Here is a 20,282-nt window from a genome sequence, read left to right on the forward strand (position 1 = left end):
TTCTAGCTATTATAAAATCGGAGAAAATTGAAAAAAACTCTAAAAACATAAATATCGAATTATCAAGAGCCCTATGGGAAAATGTCAATTTTTTATTTTTCTATCCTGCACTACTTCAAAGTACCTTTAAAAAAGGTCATTACCAATTTGACTCTAAAATGAACAGAAACCCTATTTCTTTGCAATTTTCGATTTTCGAACAAAATCCGGGGTCAAAATTACCATTTTTTCAAAATATGCTCCGAATTCAAAATTTCTTTTTTCTGCTTAAAGACGACTTAAAAATTAGTAAAAAAGCTTTATGACAAATTTTTCTACGATTCATACGAGTGCACAATATAAAGAGAAAGATTAGGTCCCATAAGAATTCATGTTTGGGGATAAGAAAACCGGGTTTTTTCGTGGATTTTTTTGATTTTTCAGTTTTATTTTTGAGAGCCAATAGTAATAAAATATAAAAAGAATTGATAGGAAAAGAATAAGAAATAAAGGAAACCATAAACGAATTGAATCGAAGGTATAAAAGCCGAGATATAAGTAAAAATGTGGGAAAAATAACAGAAAACTTCCTTTTTCCCACCGTACAATTTTTTTTTTTCCTAAAATGATTATTGGCAAATTTTAAAGTAAGCCCTAAACTAATAATTTCCAGTAAAAAAACTGAATAAAAAAATATTTTTTTTTAGTCGAAAATCGAAAAAGGTATACTTACGAAAAATTTCGAAAAAAAGATTTTTATTTTTTTCTAAATTAACTGTAACTCTGACAACTTTTTTTTTCAAATAAAAATTCTCAGGAATTTTACGAGATATCTGTCTATCAAAACGAATAGGTTCTAGCTATTATAGAATCGAAGAAAATTGAAAAAAACTGAAAAACATAAATATCGAATTATCAAGAGCCCTATGGAAAAATGTCAATTTTTTATTTTTTTATCCTGCACTACTTCACAGTACCTTTAAAAAAGGTTATTACCAATTTGACTCTAAAATGAACAGAAACAAAATCCGCGGTCAAAATGACCATTTTTTCAAAATATGCTCCGAATTCAAAATTTCTTTTTTCTGGTTAAAGACCATTCAAAAACTAGTAAAAAAGCTTTATGATAAATTTTTCCACGATTCATACGAGTGTCACAATCTAAAGAGGAAGATCATGTCCCATAAGAAGCAATGTATTAGGATAGGAAAAAGTGGTTTGTTTCTTGTTTTTTTTTTAATTTTCATTTTAAAAGGCAATTATAATAAAATACAAAAAATTTAAAGAAAAAAAACGAATAAAAAAATTTATCAACTTATTGAATTGAAGCTATGAAAGCCGTGATCTCAATAATATAGTAAAAAAAATATAAAATACACCTTTTTTTGACACCGCATCAATGTTTTTTTTTTCTAAATTGATAAACTATTAATATAAATTTATTACCAATTTAGCAACCCCCACTAAAAGAACCCTAACTAAAATAAAACTATTATTACTATTTTTTTTTCCAGATATTTATACCTTGTCCTAACTTTATGCTGCTATTACTATTTTTATAAATATTATCTTTCTTGTACATGTCAATAAATCTTCAAACACCCTTTATAATATGATTACTATAATTATAAGTAATATTTTTCTTATTAATGCACTTAAACTTTAAAACACCCCGTATAATTCTATTTATATACTATTATTATCCTCATAAATGTTCCATAATATCAATACCCTCTGTATATTTCAAATATATATTTATTAATATTTATATTCGTTTTATTTATCCTAATAATTTATCAAGAAACCGCGTAAAATTGTCCCCATAATACTAATAATATTCATTAATAAAATAACTCATGACGTCACGAGACGAACACGACGCGTTTATAATTGTTGCCAGACATCCACTATCCTTCTCTCAAACCGCTTTTCCTACTCTAACTCGTAGCGCAAACGGGCCGAATTTGCCGCCACAATACCCCGAAAACCCCGCGCTTACGTCATCTGACCATGTGCGACTCGATAGTGACGTCGTCCGTATGCCTTGACATTGGGTCAATTTGGTGCTGGACCGCCAACGTTATTGTATGTACCATCAGCTGGCTCCCTGTGTCTCGAGGGTATGACGGTTGATTGGAACGGCTTATTTTTGGGGGTTTTTCTTAAATAACAGCTCGTTGCGGAAAAACGTTAACATTTGAAGAAAAACGGTTTTTAGTGGATTATAGCCAGATAGTGTCGGGTGATTTCAGAAAACAAATGGTTTTCGTAGGTGTCATAGATATGCCGGTATAAAGCGTCAAAGTTAAAAAAAGGTGTAGAGCAAAAACTGCTCTACGTAGAAGACTGTAGACTATGTCGAGAAATAGGATTTAAAAAGTTCTTAAAATGCTGAAAGTTTGAAATTTCTAGGTGCTGCCAATAAAGAGTTATTAAGAAAAGTAGAAAAAAAAAATCAAAAAAAGGCTCAAAAAGGGGTTTATATTTGTTAACACAGCTCACCCTGTATAATACGTAGCACCATGAATAATACCTCTATTTAATCCTAAAGGATTAAGCTTTTAAACGGTGTAAACAAAAAAAATTAAAAAATTTTTTTAGAAGTAGAAAAAATTTATTTTTTGAAAAAATCACTTTTTTTTTTTCGAAAAAAAAAATTTTAAGTTTGAGCTCGTTTATCTCGGAAGGAGTTTCTTTTGGAAAAAAATAGTTTTAATAAAAAAGAAATCTACATTTACGTAGAAAAGGGCTGTTTTATTCGCATTGTCAGGAACATTACCGTTTAGGCCCCACAGCCGTTTAAGTCCGCGAGGTACCGCGCAAAAAGTTCAAAATTCATTCACAGAAAAATCCGACTTCTAAAGGGTTTATTATAAAAAGCGCCCTTTGGGAGCAGGTTTCCGTGGAGGTCTTTGATGTCAATGAGTTTCATAAAATTCGGCTCAGTCAATTTTTCCCCACCCGCCAAAGATCCTGTATTCGCAAAAAAAGCAGTTTCTTGCCACGAACGCCCCTTCGGGGCGGGCGTGGCTAGCGTATTATTTGTTTTTAGGAAAGTTCATTTTACAATACCATTTGGTTCAATAGCAAAAAAGTTACAATAGCCTCTGTATTATTATATTGATGATATAAATCAAACCTTTTAACCACTAACCTTTAGTATTCAAAATTTCAGTAAATCATTCATATACAACAATCTGCATTTTAATATTACTATTAGATAATATTAGTAATTATTTATCGAAGAAAAAAAAATTGACAACGTCGGCACCCTTTGGCATGAATTATCCTAATTGCTTTAAGGTGAATTTACACATGTATGCGTTTAGTGGCGCCAACGGTCGCGTCAGTTCTATTTGCGTGCCAGTAATAAAGGTTCATACTACTGCTAAAACAGAAATATTTGTCATGACAGTTTCATTTTCATATAGTACGTAATATGTCAATCGAACTTCGCGAAGCCTGCAAAACAGTCGCTAAATTTTCAGGAGAAAAAAAATCTCTACCAAACGAAAAGACCGTGTGTAAATTGAAGCAAGTATTGGCTGTCGACTTATATCCTGCAAACTACAAAAATTATCTTCGAATGAAAAAACAACATTTTGTAATTTTTCTAGATTGTGTGAAGTCACGTATTATGAAAATGGACACTCATCTGAGAAACGCGTTAACACCATAATTGAAATTGGAAGTCATATTAAAATATCTTACAACAGGAGATTCTTTCACTTCATTGCAATATACATTACAAGTAGATCCGACTCTTCTTGCTGCAGACTGGAACGAAAATTTCTGTCGTGAGTATTTTTGTTATTATACGAAAGGTTTGAATTTCGGCATAGTGTTATATTCATGACTGGCAGAGGCGGAAGGTGGTTGTAGTTGCTGAGCATTACATCAAATGCTCCCAAATCCAACCCAACCCAACCGTATAAGATAAGAGTGTATGTACGCTATCGATTTCAAAGCGACTGTTTCCAGTAGCTTATTCAACGAACAAACCACCGACCTCCCAAAACAATCAAACTCATTGTCCTCTTTTGTATTAGGCTTTACATATAATTTTTGAAAAATTTCCTGTAGCCCTTGTAAAGTCTACTCAGTGCCACTTGGCAATTTAGTAGGTTTAAAGTTAATATTTGAAACACTGGATTTTTGGCTGCAAACGGAAGACCATCTGATGGACGAGTATTTTCAAAAAGCAGTTTCTTCCACTTCCAAAATGGAACAATAGTAGAAGGTTTATGGAGAGAAGAAGTACAAAGTGGCTCACTCAGAGATTTAAGATCAACTGCAGATAGCCAGTCGTAACCATTCGAGAAATGCTGCGCAGCTCAGAAATAAATAATCTGATTGGTTTATGGGTGATGGGTCTGTCCCTTGGTAAATGGAAATGATAAATAATTAATAATTTAATGTTTTGGCTCCTGTTAAAACCGTGAAAATAAAAAGATCCTGGTTAACCGACAATATAGTATTAATGATAAAGTTAAAAGAAAATGCATACAGTAGCTGCAAAAATGCCTGAATCTGAAAATGCCTCTCATTGGGATTATTATAAACAGTTGCGCAATTTAACGAATATAGGGTTAACAATTAACAACGAAGAGAAGAAACTAATGAAAATTAATACCTTTTTTTGTAATTTTCTTTTTTATATATTAACATTTTTATAAAAACAATAATAAAACTCTTTTGTTTCCGAATTATTTGCTTTTAAAACAGTCACTGTAAATGAAGTAAAGGAACACTTATTGGCCATTGAGTCTCTTGCAGTGGTACCAGATTTAATTAATATTCAGATGATAAAAATGTGGTCTCCGAAAGTTTTGCCTTTTATTTGTCATATAATTAATTCATGCATTCTTGAAAATATCTTTCCCACTGCTTGAACAATTGCCAAAGTAAAACCGTTACAAAAAAAAGGAAAGTTGCAGTTGATTATAATGATTTACGCCCAGTCAGCATATTATCATGTTTATAAAAAATGTTAAAGAGGGTAATGAATAAATAAATTAGACAACATATAAACAAATTTAATCTTCTGCCAGAACATCAGTCAGGTTTCAGGACTGGGTATAGCTGCGCAGCATCTTTAGTAAATATAACCGATGATTTATGTAGGGAAACTGATAAAGCCAATACCACCGCACTAATCCTTTTAGACTACTCAAAGGCGTTTGACGCTATTAATTATGAGATACTGCTGTCCATTTGACATTTTGTTGGATTTTCAGAGCAAGCAATAGCTCTTTCAGAAAGTTTTTTAAATGGGAGGAGCCAATATGTTAAAACGTCTTTGGGGCAGTCGGAGCAAGGTGCAATTAAAAACGGGGTACTACAAGACTCAATTTTGGGACCCCTTTTGTTTTCTATTTATACGTGTAATATTGCTTTATGCATTGATCATGAAACAGTTCATCAATATGCCGATGATAAGCAAATGTTATAGTTTTTTAAACCAAAAGAATAGGAACTTGCTGAAAAATGTATCGAAAAGGACCTAAAAAATCTTGTTAAATATTCAGAAAAACATAATTTGCAAATTAACCCAAATAAATCTGTGTTATTATTTTTTAGAAAGAACAAAAATCATGATGCAAATAATTATGCTTCTGATGGATACTGATCTTCGTTTTGGAGAGCATGTTAATTTGAATATTAAGAAAGCGTATGGTTCCCTAAGGTTGCTCTACTCACATTGGCACTTGCTCCCCGTGCAGCAGAAAATGCAACTCACATGCAATTATTATCACCAAAACACTTCTTTACCTTTTAAATAAAATTAGGTATAGGACAGATGTGCCAGATGAACATAAATGTAAGGTTTAGAAATTTAATAACTCCACCAGAACATACCACCGCAATATTTGAAAGGAGTTTTTCTTATAACGTCTTTTGCTTATACAATAGACTCTCGCCTCATCTTAAAAGCCTTACTGTTAACCGGTTTAAAAAACATCTAAAGATGCAGCTTTTTTTTTGTTGTTGTTTATTTTATTTTGTTCTTATTATTTGTATCTTTGAACCAGTAAAATAAAAAATGTAATCAATTACTTAAAAGGCACTACTTTTCAACTATTACAATTTGTTAGTGTGTATTATTGATATACATGTAATTATGTTCTATTGTTGTCGTTTTTTTTCGGTTGGTTTTTTTAAATGTCTTTAGTTTTGAATTATTTATTCTTCCTTACACATCTTACATGGATGTATTAATACCTATTTCAAGTATTCATAGGATGTAGAATATATTCAGGTACTGAACCCGAACTTTTATAAATTGTCTTTCAGTTTCTTTTTATGTTATTCTAATTTAACTAAGTTTATTATTTATTATTGTAACTCTTTATATTAAATTAATGCAAATAAATTTTATTATTATTATAATCAATAAAATGTAATAAATAAAATAATTTGAACTCGCAAAGTTTCTGATTTCGTTCTGATTCGTTTCTCGACAATCTTAACTTTTATCAGAAATACTATCTATATACATCCTATAAGCACGTAAGAAGTATACAAACTTTTTTGGACAAATCGATGTACACACGTGCAAATTTAATTTACTGGCGCACGAATTTTTACTGGCGCAATTAAAACGATTCATATGTGAATTCACCATTATGTACAGGCACTAATATGTTATTTCGCCGGTCAGGTCAGGTGATCAATATCGATAAATAACATTATCAATAACGTGATCAATAACAATCTCCTCATTGGTTGGTTTGATTTTGGAGATGAAGTGGATGTGGAAACCACAGTTTCTGTTCAGTTCGGTTGAAATGGCGGAACAAAGCGCAGTAAGTATTAATTTTTGATTTTATTTGCGAAAAACGCATTTTGAAATTTTTTGCTTAAATCTTCAAAACTAGCGAAGTTCTATGCTGTTAAAAGCATTTTGGGACACCTGGTGTATATTAAGCAAGAATGTTTTAATGTCCGCTTAGTTCTGATTTTAAGTAAAAGCGGATACAAATGCAGATATTTTTGTGTTACCATAACAATAATGAGTAATAGTTTAGGATCAATGAGAAGAACTGTTCAAATTATTTATTTTTTGATGCTTATCTTCGTTGCTACCTATTAGAGTTAAAGCAGCGCGGTTTTTACGCTACTTTTTCATAAAATATAATTAATAGTGACAGAGATGATGGCAGAAAAATTTGACACTCTGTACAATATTTTGACTAGGCTGGCATTATTATTTTAATGTTTATTAAATTTATCACATTTTTTTTATAGATTGTCAATGAGCCTAATGAGGGTGTTGCAGTTGATGGTGAGTAATTCAAATTAAATCAGTGTTTTTTGTTATTTTAAAAATTTAAGCAATATGGCATAATAGGTTTAACATTTTTTGATATCTTTTCTTTCTTGGTTATTATAGACCCTCCATCATCGGGGACCGCCACCCCTGCAGCGACCGCCGCCACCACCAATGCCGCCCCTTCGGCGACCGCCGCCACCACTACTGCCGCCCCTTTGGCGACCGCCGCCACCACTGCCGCCCCTTCAGTGGCCACCCCTGATAGTAATTTAATCCGATTTTTTTAATTGTGATTTTATCAATATAAGCAAAATTGTCATTTGGTTTACCCATTTTATTTTAAGAAAAAGAAAGTGGTAACAGGTCAACTAATATTTATATAATTTTTTAATCTTTATAGAAATTATTTTTAACAATTTTTTGTTTCATATTTTATAGATATTGAAGATAACCATGTCTATTTAGGCTGAAATTTAATTTTATAGTCAGACATAATGATAACCTTTAAGGAAGGAATGCTAGAGCCATAACTTTTAAAAAAGTTTCGCATATAGATTAATATGATAAGACAGTCATAATAAATTCATTTTGTCATATTATTGAATTTGCCAGAAATTACTTTAGCTTTTGAATGTTATATGACATATATATGTTTTTTCAGAAGTACATTCTTCATGTTTTAAAAGTGAATAATTAAATTATTTTTTTTTGTATACAAAAGGGTTTAAATAGTAGATAGAGTATACCAATATCCTCAAAAAAAAGCCCTTTTCAAATGTCATTATAACATATAGGTCAAATGTATTTAACATTGTATAGAATTTTTTATGACAAAATTAGTATAATAATTATGTTAACTTACACAATATACTTGTTATGATTACAAGCTTAAATATGTATAAGTATGATATGTCTTGTAAGTGTGAAGAAAACAACATTACAAACTCTTTCGAGTCTTGATAACCAAATTATTACAAACTTTAAGGGGTAATTTAAAGGTTTGCCTATGTACAGGTAATGGATATAATACTTTTCAGCTGTGGCGATATCTATGTTTCAATCATTTTTCTTGTTTCAAGACATGTATTTTTTTATGATAATTTTTTTTTTTAAAAGTACGTTTAAAACGCTTCAAAATTACAACCATATATCATTCATCAAGTTCTTAACAATAATCTAAGCAATATAAATTACATCTAGAATAATGTAACTGACAGTTTATAGAGATTCCACAAGACCATTTTTTCCAAAACCCTATACTTTGGAAAATCCAGACATACACAACATTTATGGCATATTTATATTAGTTCGAAACCACAAATGTAACAATAAAAAAATTAATTTATTCTGTAAAAGTTGAAAAACAGAGATTTCATATTTTATAAACATGTTTAACTTTTTAAATTGTCAACTTGTCTAAATAAGAGACTTTATAATCGAACTATAATGATAATTTTCAAGAAAGATGTTTTATGAATTTCTAATTTGAAAAAGTAAAACTTGCAATTGTGACTATGATTTGATTAACTTATTTTATTGGTTTTATCATTTCTTTGATTTTTTTTCCAAAATTACTTCAATTTTTGAATTTTAAATGGGATTTTTAATTTTTTTGAAATGATATTTTAAGTTATGAAAAAGAAGTGTGCCGGATAATTAATTACCTTAATATAATACCTAAAAAGGATAATGCTTACATTTGGTACTTTTTTTTTTCAGTACTTGGAATGTTGGAGGCCCTGCAAGGGCAGGTCAACGCCTTAGTGGTAAGCAGCCCTTTTTATTTTAATTCTTATTTTTATATTTAAAAAAAAGAAAAATAAATTAAAATTATAATACAAAAATATGTAATTTGTCTTATTTAATTTCTTTTTAAATATCACATTTTTAATTGAACGTCACTAGTTTTGTTATAAATAATTTTAAAAAAAATTTCTTTCAGAACCGGCCGACAGCAAGCAATGGTAAGTTTTATATATTTTAAACTAAAACGGTTTTAATTTATAGAGTGAAATAAAATAATGAAAAGATCTTATATATTTTTCACTATATCTTTTTATCTGAGTTTTGAAAACATAAGGTGTCTAATTTTAATTAAAGTATATTGATTATAGTGGCCAAATACCATATAGATTGTAATTTAAGTTAATTAATTTTACATAAACTTAAATTACAAAATTATAATATAAAATAGTCTAATATGTGACTTCTGAAGCGCCTTCTTTAATAATATTTACAATTAAAAAAAAACTAAGTTGAGCTTATCACTCACTATTTGTTATATGATCGTAGAATTCTTGGACACCCTGTATAAATTATTAAAATAGAAATGAAAATTTAATGAAATATTTTCTATTTTTAGACAGGAGACCTGCAAGGCGCCTCATTGCCAGGGGGGCGGATCATGGCCGCGGTGGTCGCCGTGGACGAGGTGGACACCGCGGCCGTGGACGAGGTGGACACCGCGGCCGTGGAAACGGTGGCGGGTCCAATTATTTTTTTTAATTTTAATAAATAATTAAAAAGATTGATACAAGTTTTATTTATAAAATTCACCTCTATTTGTTACATATAAATTACATAAACTAATGTTAACATTTGGATATCAATCACAATTAAAGATTTTTTTTGTTTAATATAAAAGATTACTACAATACGTTTTAAAATACATTCGAGTTGACCAAAACAATAGCTAATATTTAACGTGCGACAAATAAAACAATTAATGTTTCCTATACATTTTTACCTAAATATATCTAAGTTGTATACAGTATTTCCAAATATATTTGAGGTACTGAAAATTCAGAGGCTTTGGAGTAAAAAGCTTACACTGTCATGATAATTTCGATATAATGAAAATATATGATTACAAAATTATAATTTTAACATAGAATGCACTGAATTTAGTTTCTTGATTATGTATTCATAAAAAATTCCATATTATCAACTTTTAATTTTCATTGAAGTTGGATCTTATTGCCACATAAACATAAGTTATTTATTTTTACTAATTTTTTTTTTTGTATGCATTATCTGAAGAGAAAACATGGAACACTTTTAAGTAATCCCTAAATGAAGGTATCGTTCGAATCATTTATAAATGTAATTTTTTTTATTAAATGTATCATTTGCATAAGTTGCCAAGAGAAAAACTATAAAAATTAAAGAAACCCTATTTTCACCGATTTTTTAGTATCCGATAAAAATATTTGTTTGTTAAGGAACATTTATTGTCGGATATAAAGAAAGCCTTTCTATAATTAAAATAATTGAATTTGTCCCTAGGTAAAATCCACATTTTAATTGTCCCAATACAATTATAATTCCTTCTCTCTTGTAACGCGAATATAGAAGTAACTTCTCTTCAATCATTTCCCGTTGTTGAGGTTTGGCCCATTTGCAGCGACATTATAATTCCTAAAAATTAATGTGAATTTACCAAAAAATATTACTTAAAATAAATGCGTATCAAAGAAAAGTTTATTAATTTTTCAATTAAAAAAAAATTAGTATAAATCTGAATGGTAAAAATAGAATGCCACAATTATCATATAATATGGGCAATCATTCTTATATAATATATTATAGTCGTGAAAGCTAACACTGTCATTCTTGGGCTGTTCTATAGAAGTGGGTTCTTGTTCTGCAGGGCGGTGCAGAAGCCTTGATTACATAAGATATTACGATGTTACTTTCAGATATTTTATAACAGTAAGTAAGGTAATTTTGATAAATTTTAATTACAAAATGATCTCACCGTTTACACCCCATTAAAATTTAATTTCTAAACATGTATTTACTCCTTTTGGAAGGTTCATGACTTCTTTTTACCATAATCACATTTATGTACTTGTATTAATAAGACTATTGAAAGCATTTTCTTCGAATAAAAATAGTTAATAATATAAAAAAAGTTATATAATCATTATAGCTAACTTACTAAAACGTTAATGTAGCTAACACAATATTGAAATTATTTGTATTTCTCGTAGACTTTGCTTAGGAGCATTAGTTAGGACTGGAGAGCCTCTGGTTTAAGATGCATGGTTGTTCTCCAATTTGAAGGGCCTGTAATAAGAATATTTCTGTGTTAATTTGAATAATTTCCTCTAAAGTAATGTATGTATATACAAAAGTGTAACGAGATAAATTTTCTCTCTATATTTGTGATAATACTAAGAAAAAGTCTCAAAAAACGTACTTTTTTTTAATTATATTTTTGACATGGGAACATAAATGATTCGTATTTTGGTATATTAAGAAGGTAATTAAAATACCAATTTTATATGTAACACGAAAACCTCTTTGTAATGAAAATTAAAAGTATTAGTTTAGCAGAGCGCTTTCGCCATCCAGTCATCACCAATGCTAACTGAAAATAGGGATGATGATCTTCGATTAGAAATTAAAAATTATGAATAAGATTTAAAAAGTTATTTGAGAAGACCAACAAACTTTCTGGAGAAAAAGAGTTTTATAGAATAATTACTTCACAACAACATATGGAAAATCACAACCGTTTAAAGACATACAATGATTAAAAATTAACAACCGGGCGAGACTTTCCACTCAAGTACAATAAAGAAAGTCATGGTAGAGTCTCATCACGAAAAACCGACTAACTTTGCAAAGAAAAAGTTAATTGATATTAGAAATTTATAGCTCAATAACCGAGAAACTATTAAGTGAAAAGTTTAAATGTATGTTATGTTAAACAAATTTGTGAATAGGGAAAAAAGTCTATGCGCTTCTAATAATGCATCAGTTGATGAAGCTGCGAAACGAAAATGTAACTTAATTGTTCTATAAAAAATAATATTAAGACAATTTATTAAAAATTATTACAACAAACTTACCAAATATTGTGCAACAAAAAAGAAATATCTGCTTTGCTGAAATCTTTGAACGTATCTATTCCTTAGTAAGGGATGTCATTTCTGTGTCTTGCATTTTAATGACCTGTAAAGAAATGTTTTTAATATACAAGATTTTCTTTAAAATAATTCATTGTCAAGCCCTTTTAACGTGTTTCCTTTAAATTGAAATCTGGTTACTATCACCTGGTTGGCCGCGATTAAAATGGTGCCTATAAGAAAATATAATTAAAAAAAACATATTGGCATCTGATGAGCAACATATTGTTTCGTACTCATTATGGACTCATCAGTATTGCATATCCAAAAAATAATTAATTTTTCGGAAGCAATAGACAATTGTTGCTGCGGGGTCAGCGAGCCAACATTTGCCAAAACATATTTTTATGTGTGAAAATAAAAATATGTTTTATGGTCCAATTATATTATCTTTTTATAGATACATATTAGAATATATTATTATTACAAGTATTTATTTACCAAAAAGAGAATTATTAAATATCCTCATTAATATACATATCAATATGTTGTTCCTTTTCTAAAACCTGCCATAATATTACAAAGCTGGTTATGCTGGAAAAAAGTGCTTCTAAATAAATATGCACATAATTGATTTAATAGTTCGACACAATAAAATTGGCATGATTCAGTAAATTTCGTACTGTTTGCGCTTTTAGTACTTTCTTAAGCTTTTTTTAGCTATTTTAGTACTTATGTATCAGCGTTTATGTAGTACTCTAATTCTCTAAATGCCAATTATTGTAATCGTTTTGTTATTTGTTGACCATTATATGTATAATATTATTGTGGTTTTTTTAATAGTTACTTAAAAGGATTAAAGCATGTAACAGTAAAACATATGTTACAATTTTTTTATCAGGTATGTTCCTTTTCTTTTCCTTGCACCTTAGTTATTACAATTTATATCTTTGATAATATAAAATTAAATATATTGCGAAGATGTAATTATTGATATTCAATAAACATTTTCATAAAGCCAAGTAAAAAACTTTTAGTTCCGTATAGAACTAGTAATGCTAAACAAAAATCTTTAATAAGGTTAACCAACCCAACGAAAAAATATTAGTATTTGTACCTGATTGGATTAATATTTTAGCACAATATTACTTGGGCATTTCTTGGCTGCTTGTAATGTTTTTGGGCTTTTTGGTACTTTAGCATTTTTAGCTGATTTAGTACTTTTATTTAAGCCTTTTATTTATATAAGTTGCTATTAATGTCAAGTAGTACTGTAGCTAAAGCTATAAGACAATTATAGTTAATTATCAAGTTAAAAATAGTTAGCCATGTACTTGAATACTATTACCATTTTAGGTATTTAAATAAGATTAAAAAAATGTTTAATTATAAGAAGCAAGACTAATTTAACTTTATACATTTATGACACAATAATATTTCAAATTATAATAATATTGACCAACTAATAAAAAAAGTTGCCTTGAAGATACCTGATTGGATTAATGATTTAGCACAACACAACTTTAATTTTTTTTAGCTACTTGTAGTTTTATTGGGCTTTTTGGTACTTTAGCATTTTTAGCTGTTTTAGTACTTTTATTTAAGCCTTTTTATTTACTTAAGTTGCTATTCATATCAAGTGGTGCTGTAGCTAAAACTATAAGACAATCATAGTTTATTATAGAAACAAATTATAATGATTTTAAAAATATTTGTTGGTATTATTTATAACAATATGAGTTATAAATAATACTATCATAAATAATCTGTTATTTTTGTTGATGGAAAATAAGTAAAGAACTCTTAACAAATAGAAACATTTGGAGATATTAATGCAATTTATATATATTTGTTGCAATATAATAAATGTTTTATTAGACTTTACTTGAAATTCTAAGTTACTGAAGTTTAAAATTGCAAAACATATTTTTTTACAGGTATGTTTCTTAAATTGTTTTTCTTTGCCCCTTAGATAATATAATTTGTATCCTTGATCATATAATAATAAATATATTGCAAAATTGTGAATATTTGCATACAATAAATTTGTTTCAAAGCTGAGTGAACAACTTTTAGTACCGTATAGAACTAATAACGCTAAACAAAAATCTTTATTAACGTTCACCAATCCAACGAAAAAACATTGGAATTTGTACCTGATTAGATTAATGTTTTAGCACAACATTACTTCGACATTTCTTAGCTACTTGTAGTGTTTGTGGGCTTTTTGGTACTTTAGCAATTTTAGCTGTTTTAGTACTTTTATTTAAGCCTTTTATTTACTTAAGTTGCTATTAATGTCAAGTAACACTGTAGCTAAATCTATAAGACAATGATAGTTAATTATCAAGTTAAAAATACTTAGCCATGTACTTGAATACTATTACCATTTTAGGTATTTAAATAGGATTGAAAAAATGTTTGATTATAAGAAGCAAGACTAATATCTTATACATTTATGAGACAATATTTAAAATTATAATAATATTGACCAACCAATAAAAAAAAGTTGCATTAAAGATACCTGATTGGATTAATGATTTAGCACAACACAACTTTAATTTTTTTAGCTACTTGTAGTTTTATTGGGCTTTATGGTACTTTAGCATTTTTAGCTGTTTTAGTACTTTTATTTAAGCCTTTTTATTTACTTAAGTCGCCATTAATGTCAAGTGGTGCTGTAGCTAAAGCTATAAGACAATCATAGTGTATTATAGAAACAAATTATAATGATTTTAAAAATATTTGTTGGTCACAATATTAATTATCAATAATATTATCATTAATAACCTGTTATTTTTGTTGTTGGAAAATAAGTAAAACAATCTTAACAAATAGAAACATTTGAACATATTAATGCAATTTCAATCATATTACAAATACCAAAATGGTTTATTATTTCTTGCAACATAATAAATGTCTTGTATCAAGACTTTACTTGAAATTACAGTTTTTTGTAAAGTAAAGTTTAAAAAATAAAAACTGTTAAGAAAGTATAACTTCGAATTGAGATATCAATATTTTGCAATATATAAATATTAACTATATAATCAAAAAATATATGGACCAAAGAATTTATTTAATTTTTTATTTTTCTATACATTCTAGGTAATAAATAAATGTAATATTTATTTTGCTCGTTTTCTCATATTATTTAGAAGTTTTACAAATAGCTTTCTTATTTTCTGCACGTATTGTTATTTAAACGTCTTTTATTTCAAAGTAAGGCAATTTATTTCTAGTATCTATCTAATATCTATCTGAAATTCCATATCTATAATATGTTTTATATTTTTTACTTTAAACAATAAATCAGTGATAATAAATATGACTTGATAAATACAGTATAGAAAAAATTCTATTCAAAGTATCTATTATTTTATCATGAACATTGTCTATTAAAAATTATGAAATGCTTGCATATAATTTTGTTTAATTCTTTTAATGTAAAAGAAGCAAAAAATGAGAATATGTAAATTAAAAAAATATAAGCGTTTGTTAATTATCTTAGTTTGTAATTAATTCTAATATCATCAAATAGACATCTTTTAATGTGTCATCAAAATTAGATACTTTACCTATATTATTATCATCACAATTCCACCATTGATTATTAATGTTGACCACAGATGTATAATGGTCAGAAGTAATCTCTTGACCATGATGCTTGATAACACACTTCACCTTAAATCTGAAATTATCTAAAACTACATTTTGATTATTAAAATTTGAGAAGGTGGTATTTATTTTAACTGAACGACCATTTCTAATTTGAGACCTTTGAAGTTGTAAAACTAAATATTTAGAAACAAAGGTAAGTTTGGAAAATGTTGTTAAATTATTACTACAATTTTGACATATTAATTCACTTTGTCAAGGGATAAACATCAATTCAAAATTTATATTATTTCCACAGTTTTCCGGAAAATATGCTATATATATACTGACCATATCGTTGGTTCCATATTCATTAATGTTGCAGTTTTCACAATGTTTTACATCCAGATGGGCTCGAGCATTAATGTGGATTTGAACATCGTCTACGTCCAATTTTCTCAATAATTTTCTACAGAATTCTTCAGCGTCTTGTTGCTCTTGCCGTAGGAATATGCCTCCTAGTAAGTGTCTCACTGCCATTGCAGAATTTGTTCTCTTTAGCATAATGTCATGAATCCTAGAGTTAATGTTGGTGTTTCGCTTTGAAATTGAATCACGAATTTCTGGTAAACATAAAAGTGACTGTAAAACACTATTAGCATAACACGAAACATTATCTCTATTCATCAATGAAGGTGGTGTGCTATAAACATTAGGGATACTCTCATCATCAGAACTTTAAAATAATGTAATCATCATTATTAATACTTTCTTCATCTTCCTGTAAGGATGCTTGGGTTGCTAAATATTGATTATTATTATTAGTATTCTTAACATTAAAGTGTAATTTTTGAGATATTTTTTTAGACTCATTAACAGTTTTTGGTAATGTTGGAATAAAATCTTTATCATAAATACTAACCACTGTGGCTTTATGATGACTATAAACGGTATTATATATAAAATGTTGTAAATTTTTAAAGTTACTAAAAAGCCAATCAATTTGAGTATTAGATTTTGTAGTAGATTCATCTACACTAAGTTTAGATGTTAAACCTTTGAAATTCAAAGTCATTTTAAGGCCATTTTGTGTCTCATTTATTATGTCTTGATTAAAATCACCAATAACTAATATCCGTCCTTGCTGACCAAAAATAATGTCACTTAAATAACGTTGGGCTTGTAAAATTGTTAATTTTGGAGGATTGTATACTACCATAACAAAAATATCATTTAAAAGAAATGTTACAGCTTGAAAAACTATTCCAGAGAAATTTTTAGTGTACTTATTTATTGAACTTATTTTTGCAGTTAAATCTTTTTTCTTATAACAAATTATGCCAAAAGGTTTGCTTACATTTTCATTACTGAATAAATTTGCAAAACATTCAAAACCATTTATTTCTATATTAGTAGTACTGTTTTTGTGTAACCAAGTCTCAACAAAAAATAACAAATGTGCATCTTTAAAGATCGGATTGTTTTTTATAAATTTGAGATTTTTTGATAAGCTTTGCACATTTTGATAAGCAATGACGTTTTTAACATGAACATCTTTGACAAATTGGTTCTCATACCTGGATATTAGAAGCTTATTAGTCTGCAAATTTTTGAGTTCCTTGAAAGCAACATCTTTGTCGGTTGGTGGTCTTGGAGCCTTGAATTATCCAATGATGTACAATCCACTAAGTTTGGTAACTCGGCTGCAGGCAACATACACACTGCTTCTGGACATTTGTTTTCTTATGTGAACAGCCACTTGTTCATAGGTAGCACCTTGACTCTTATGGATGGTGATTCCCTCACTGATGAGAAGTGGAAATTGTAGCCTTTCGACGTGGACGTTACTCCCTTTTTGGATTTTGATCGCTCTTGCAGTTTTTAGTATTGGTGTCCAAGTGGTCGGTATGTTGTGGTCTTCCATATGGGCTTTATGTTTGTTTCGACAATCTATACCAGTCTTTGTATCGAAAAATTCTATCCATACTCTATTTGGAATCTGATTGTGATCATATTCAATTTTTCGAAGGGCACCTGTTGCACCATTGACTAAACCGTCCTTGGTATCTATGTTGAGAGAGATCATATATTTTGCATTTAATTGTAGAGTTACAGTCATCATCAAGCCAAAACTCTCAGATTTTTTTAAACCTTTCGCATATTCCAAAAATAATGTTTTTAGTTTTTCAGAGCAACTACCTTTAACTACATCTTTGGCTTCACTCACCGACCGCTCTGTGTTATACGTAGACAATTTTTCGTTATTGTATGCATCCACATCACTATTGTAACTGAATAAATGGATGGTGTCTTCTGGGATTTGGAAGTCAGTAGGAACCTCTCTCGATTTAATTAACTTCACATCGTCGTCAGTCATCGCACCACAGGCCATATTATTTAAGGCTATGGCAAATGATTTGTCGTTACTTTGTCTCATTATCTCGGTCAATTCAAAGTACTTAAAAAGGTCCCATAAATAAGTGCCACAGATTTCCTTGTAGGGATTCCTCTTTGATGGCAAAAATATAAAGGAATCTCCCACTGGTGGTAGTTGACGACTGTCGCCACACATGATAATAGGGATGTTTCCAAAAGCTGCATCAGATTTGAAGATTTGCTGCAATCTACTGTTTACATATTCAAACATTTTGGCACCAACCATGGAATACTCGTCAATTATGATTAGTTTAAGTTCACATAAGGCAGAATAGATTGTGTTGACTGTTTCATGGCTTAAGGGAATCAAGTCATCATCGTATTGATTAACTGGTAAGGACAGAGCAGAATGTAGAGTTATTCCGCCAATGTTAAATGCTGCTTTGCCCGTTGGTGCAGCCAGTAAAACTTTGAGGCTTTCAGGATTATTTCCAGGAATTGAATTGTAATGTCTTAATAATGTTTGAGTTATGGCTGTTATTAGGTGACTTTTTCCTGTACCAGCTGGTCCACTAAGTACGCAATAAAATGGTTGTTTTTCAATTAACTGGTCTTGTACAATATTTAGGAACTCATATTGTTTCTGGTTTAGTTTGCTTATAAGTTCCACATACTCTGAGTCTGGAATTTGATAAGGGGTGGGAAATGCCATATGTTTCACAGGTGCTTCATTTTGGTTTCTATCAATGCCATCAAATGGATTATAATCGGGATTATCTATCGCATATGCCATGTATTCATTGTCGATATTGCCCTCAAAGCCATTATTAATGAGGTCATCTGTTCTATCTTGGGCACATTGCAATGCCTCTTCTAATATTTTCTCATCTAAAACATTAAATTTCCGTCTATTTTCAACTATTTCAGCATATCGGTCAACATATTTTATTTGCTGATCAACATTTTCAACTTCATCTACTTCATTTCTCCATGGAACATATAACATGATCTGTTCTCGGTAATAGTTTATAGGGTCCTGTTGTAGTCCATAACGTCGATAGGATATGATTTTAGGATGACTTCTTTTAACTAAGATTCCGCTCCCATCTTTCAATGGAAATATGGTTGCTTTTTTTGATTGTTCTTCCTTTTTGGAGAATTGATAATAGGCGGCCAATTCTGCCAAGCAAATATTTTCAAGTTCGTTTGGTCTCTGTTCATAATGTTCAATCAAACCATCACAATAGATATTGGTGTCATCATCGGGCATTTCTTTTAGTTCTGCTATGGATTTTAATAGCTTTGTTCTTTCCTTTATTGGGTTAGTAGGAATGTAAATATATCCACTGGATGTTTCATGCAGGGGAATCTGAAGCACACAATAGGCCGCTTCTTGAGCACTCACTTCACTAGCATTTAAAAAAACTGACGCCATTGTGTTTAATTTACCTTTGATGTCCAGGTTGCCTTTTTTAATTGCTTCCATTGTTCTCATGAGTAAATCTGACACACCTCTTTGGGATTTATTTATATAGTTGACTATATAGGTACAACAACCATACGGTTCAAACACTAGCTGAATATCCATATTACTTCTCATCATACTGAACATTTCTGCATTGAAGTTGTTGATGAAACAATCTTTGGGTCTTCTCTTTAGGAACATTGTTGTCTTAAATATGTTGTGTTGAATTATTGTTAGATATTCTTCTTTTGACATACTGAGATCTGCTAAAAATCCTTCGAAGGACAGATCAGGTTTACTTTGTAATTTTGTTTTTATCAGCAACAATTTCTCGGACATGGTTTTTCTTAACTCCTTATTGGTATCTATTTTCCGGTCCAGTTTAATAGGCGTCAATATGGTGGTTTCATCCATTGGAAGATAGGGGATACCATATCTGCAGACCTGAAATAAAATTAACTATTTATAATTCTGAATATATTGTATTCTTAAAGACATCTTTATACTTAGGTATATGAAAAGCCATTTAAGTGTTTTAATAATTGAATAATTAGAGTGTAAAATGTATAAAATAAAATAATTAGCATTACTTTATTTTGAAGTAACTGGAGTCTTTGAATATCAGCCTTTTTACATGAGATTAATAATGACAAACAGTAATTTAAATTTGGATATATAATAGTACTATATACAACAGAATCAATCTAAAAACAAAGATTTACTGCTACTATTCTCAAAA

The 20,282-nt window shown here is 29.3% G+C and overlaps 2 protein-coding genes and 1 long non-coding RNA gene across 7 annotated transcripts in view; 1 reads left to right on the forward strand and 2 right to left on the reverse strand.

The window, feature by feature from the left end:
• Window positions 1-9,779, forward strand: part of LOC126748069 (30S ribosomal protein S5-like) — a 46,767-nt gene extending 36,988 nt beyond the window's left edge. Inside the window, exons 2-8 of one of the 4 annotated variants that reach the window (XM_050457079.1) lie at window positions 3,355-6,785; window positions 7,228-7,264; window positions 7,373-7,392; window positions 7,426-7,516; window positions 8,972-9,018; window positions 9,195-9,216; window positions 9,615-9,779. In XM_050457079.1, coding sequence (XP_050313036.1) covers window positions 6,723-6,785; window positions 7,228-7,264; window positions 7,373-7,392; window positions 7,426-7,516; window positions 8,972-9,018; window positions 9,195-9,216; window positions 9,615-9,757 — 423 coding nt within the window. In that variant the 5' untranslated portion in view covers window positions 3,355-6,722 and the 3' untranslated portion in view covers window positions 9,758-9,779. Of the gene's footprint in view, window positions 1-3,354; window positions 6,786-7,227; window positions 7,265-7,372; window positions 7,517-8,971; window positions 9,019-9,194; window positions 9,217-9,614 lie in introns of all 4 variants that reach the window. The other 3 variants (XM_050457078.1, XM_050457081.1, XM_050457080.1) reach the window with 3 other exon arrangements.
• The window catches only part of LOC126748061 (uncharacterized), a 44,493-nt gene extending 24,510 nt beyond the window's left edge, over window positions 1-19,983 (reverse strand). Inside the window, exon 1 of one of the 2 annotated variants that reach the window (XM_050457068.1) lies at window positions 18,623-19,983. In XM_050457068.1, the coding sequence (XP_050313025.1) occupies window positions 18,623-19,957 (1,335 nt within the window). In that variant the 5' untranslated portion in view covers window positions 19,958-19,983. Of the gene's footprint in view, window positions 1-17,901 lie in introns of both variants that reach the window. The other variant, XM_050457069.1, reaches the window with a different exon arrangement.
• Window positions 10,433-12,217, reverse strand: LOC126748090 (uncharacterized). Its single transcript, XR_007664627.1, has 3 exons — window positions 12,109-12,217; window positions 11,193-11,320; window positions 10,433-10,669 (listed from the first exon to the last, which is right to left on the reverse strand). It is a non-coding gene; the product is annotated as an uncharacterized LOC126748090 (long non-coding RNA).
• Window positions 19,984-20,282: the final 299 nt, after the last annotated feature.

The sequence above is a fragment of the Anthonomus grandis genome, chromosome 21 (genome assembly GCF_022605725.1).
Source record: "Anthonomus grandis grandis chromosome 21, icAntGran1.3, whole genome shotgun sequence".
Taxonomy (NCBI): domain Eukaryota; kingdom Metazoa; phylum Arthropoda; class Insecta; order Coleoptera; family Curculionidae; genus Anthonomus; species Anthonomus grandis.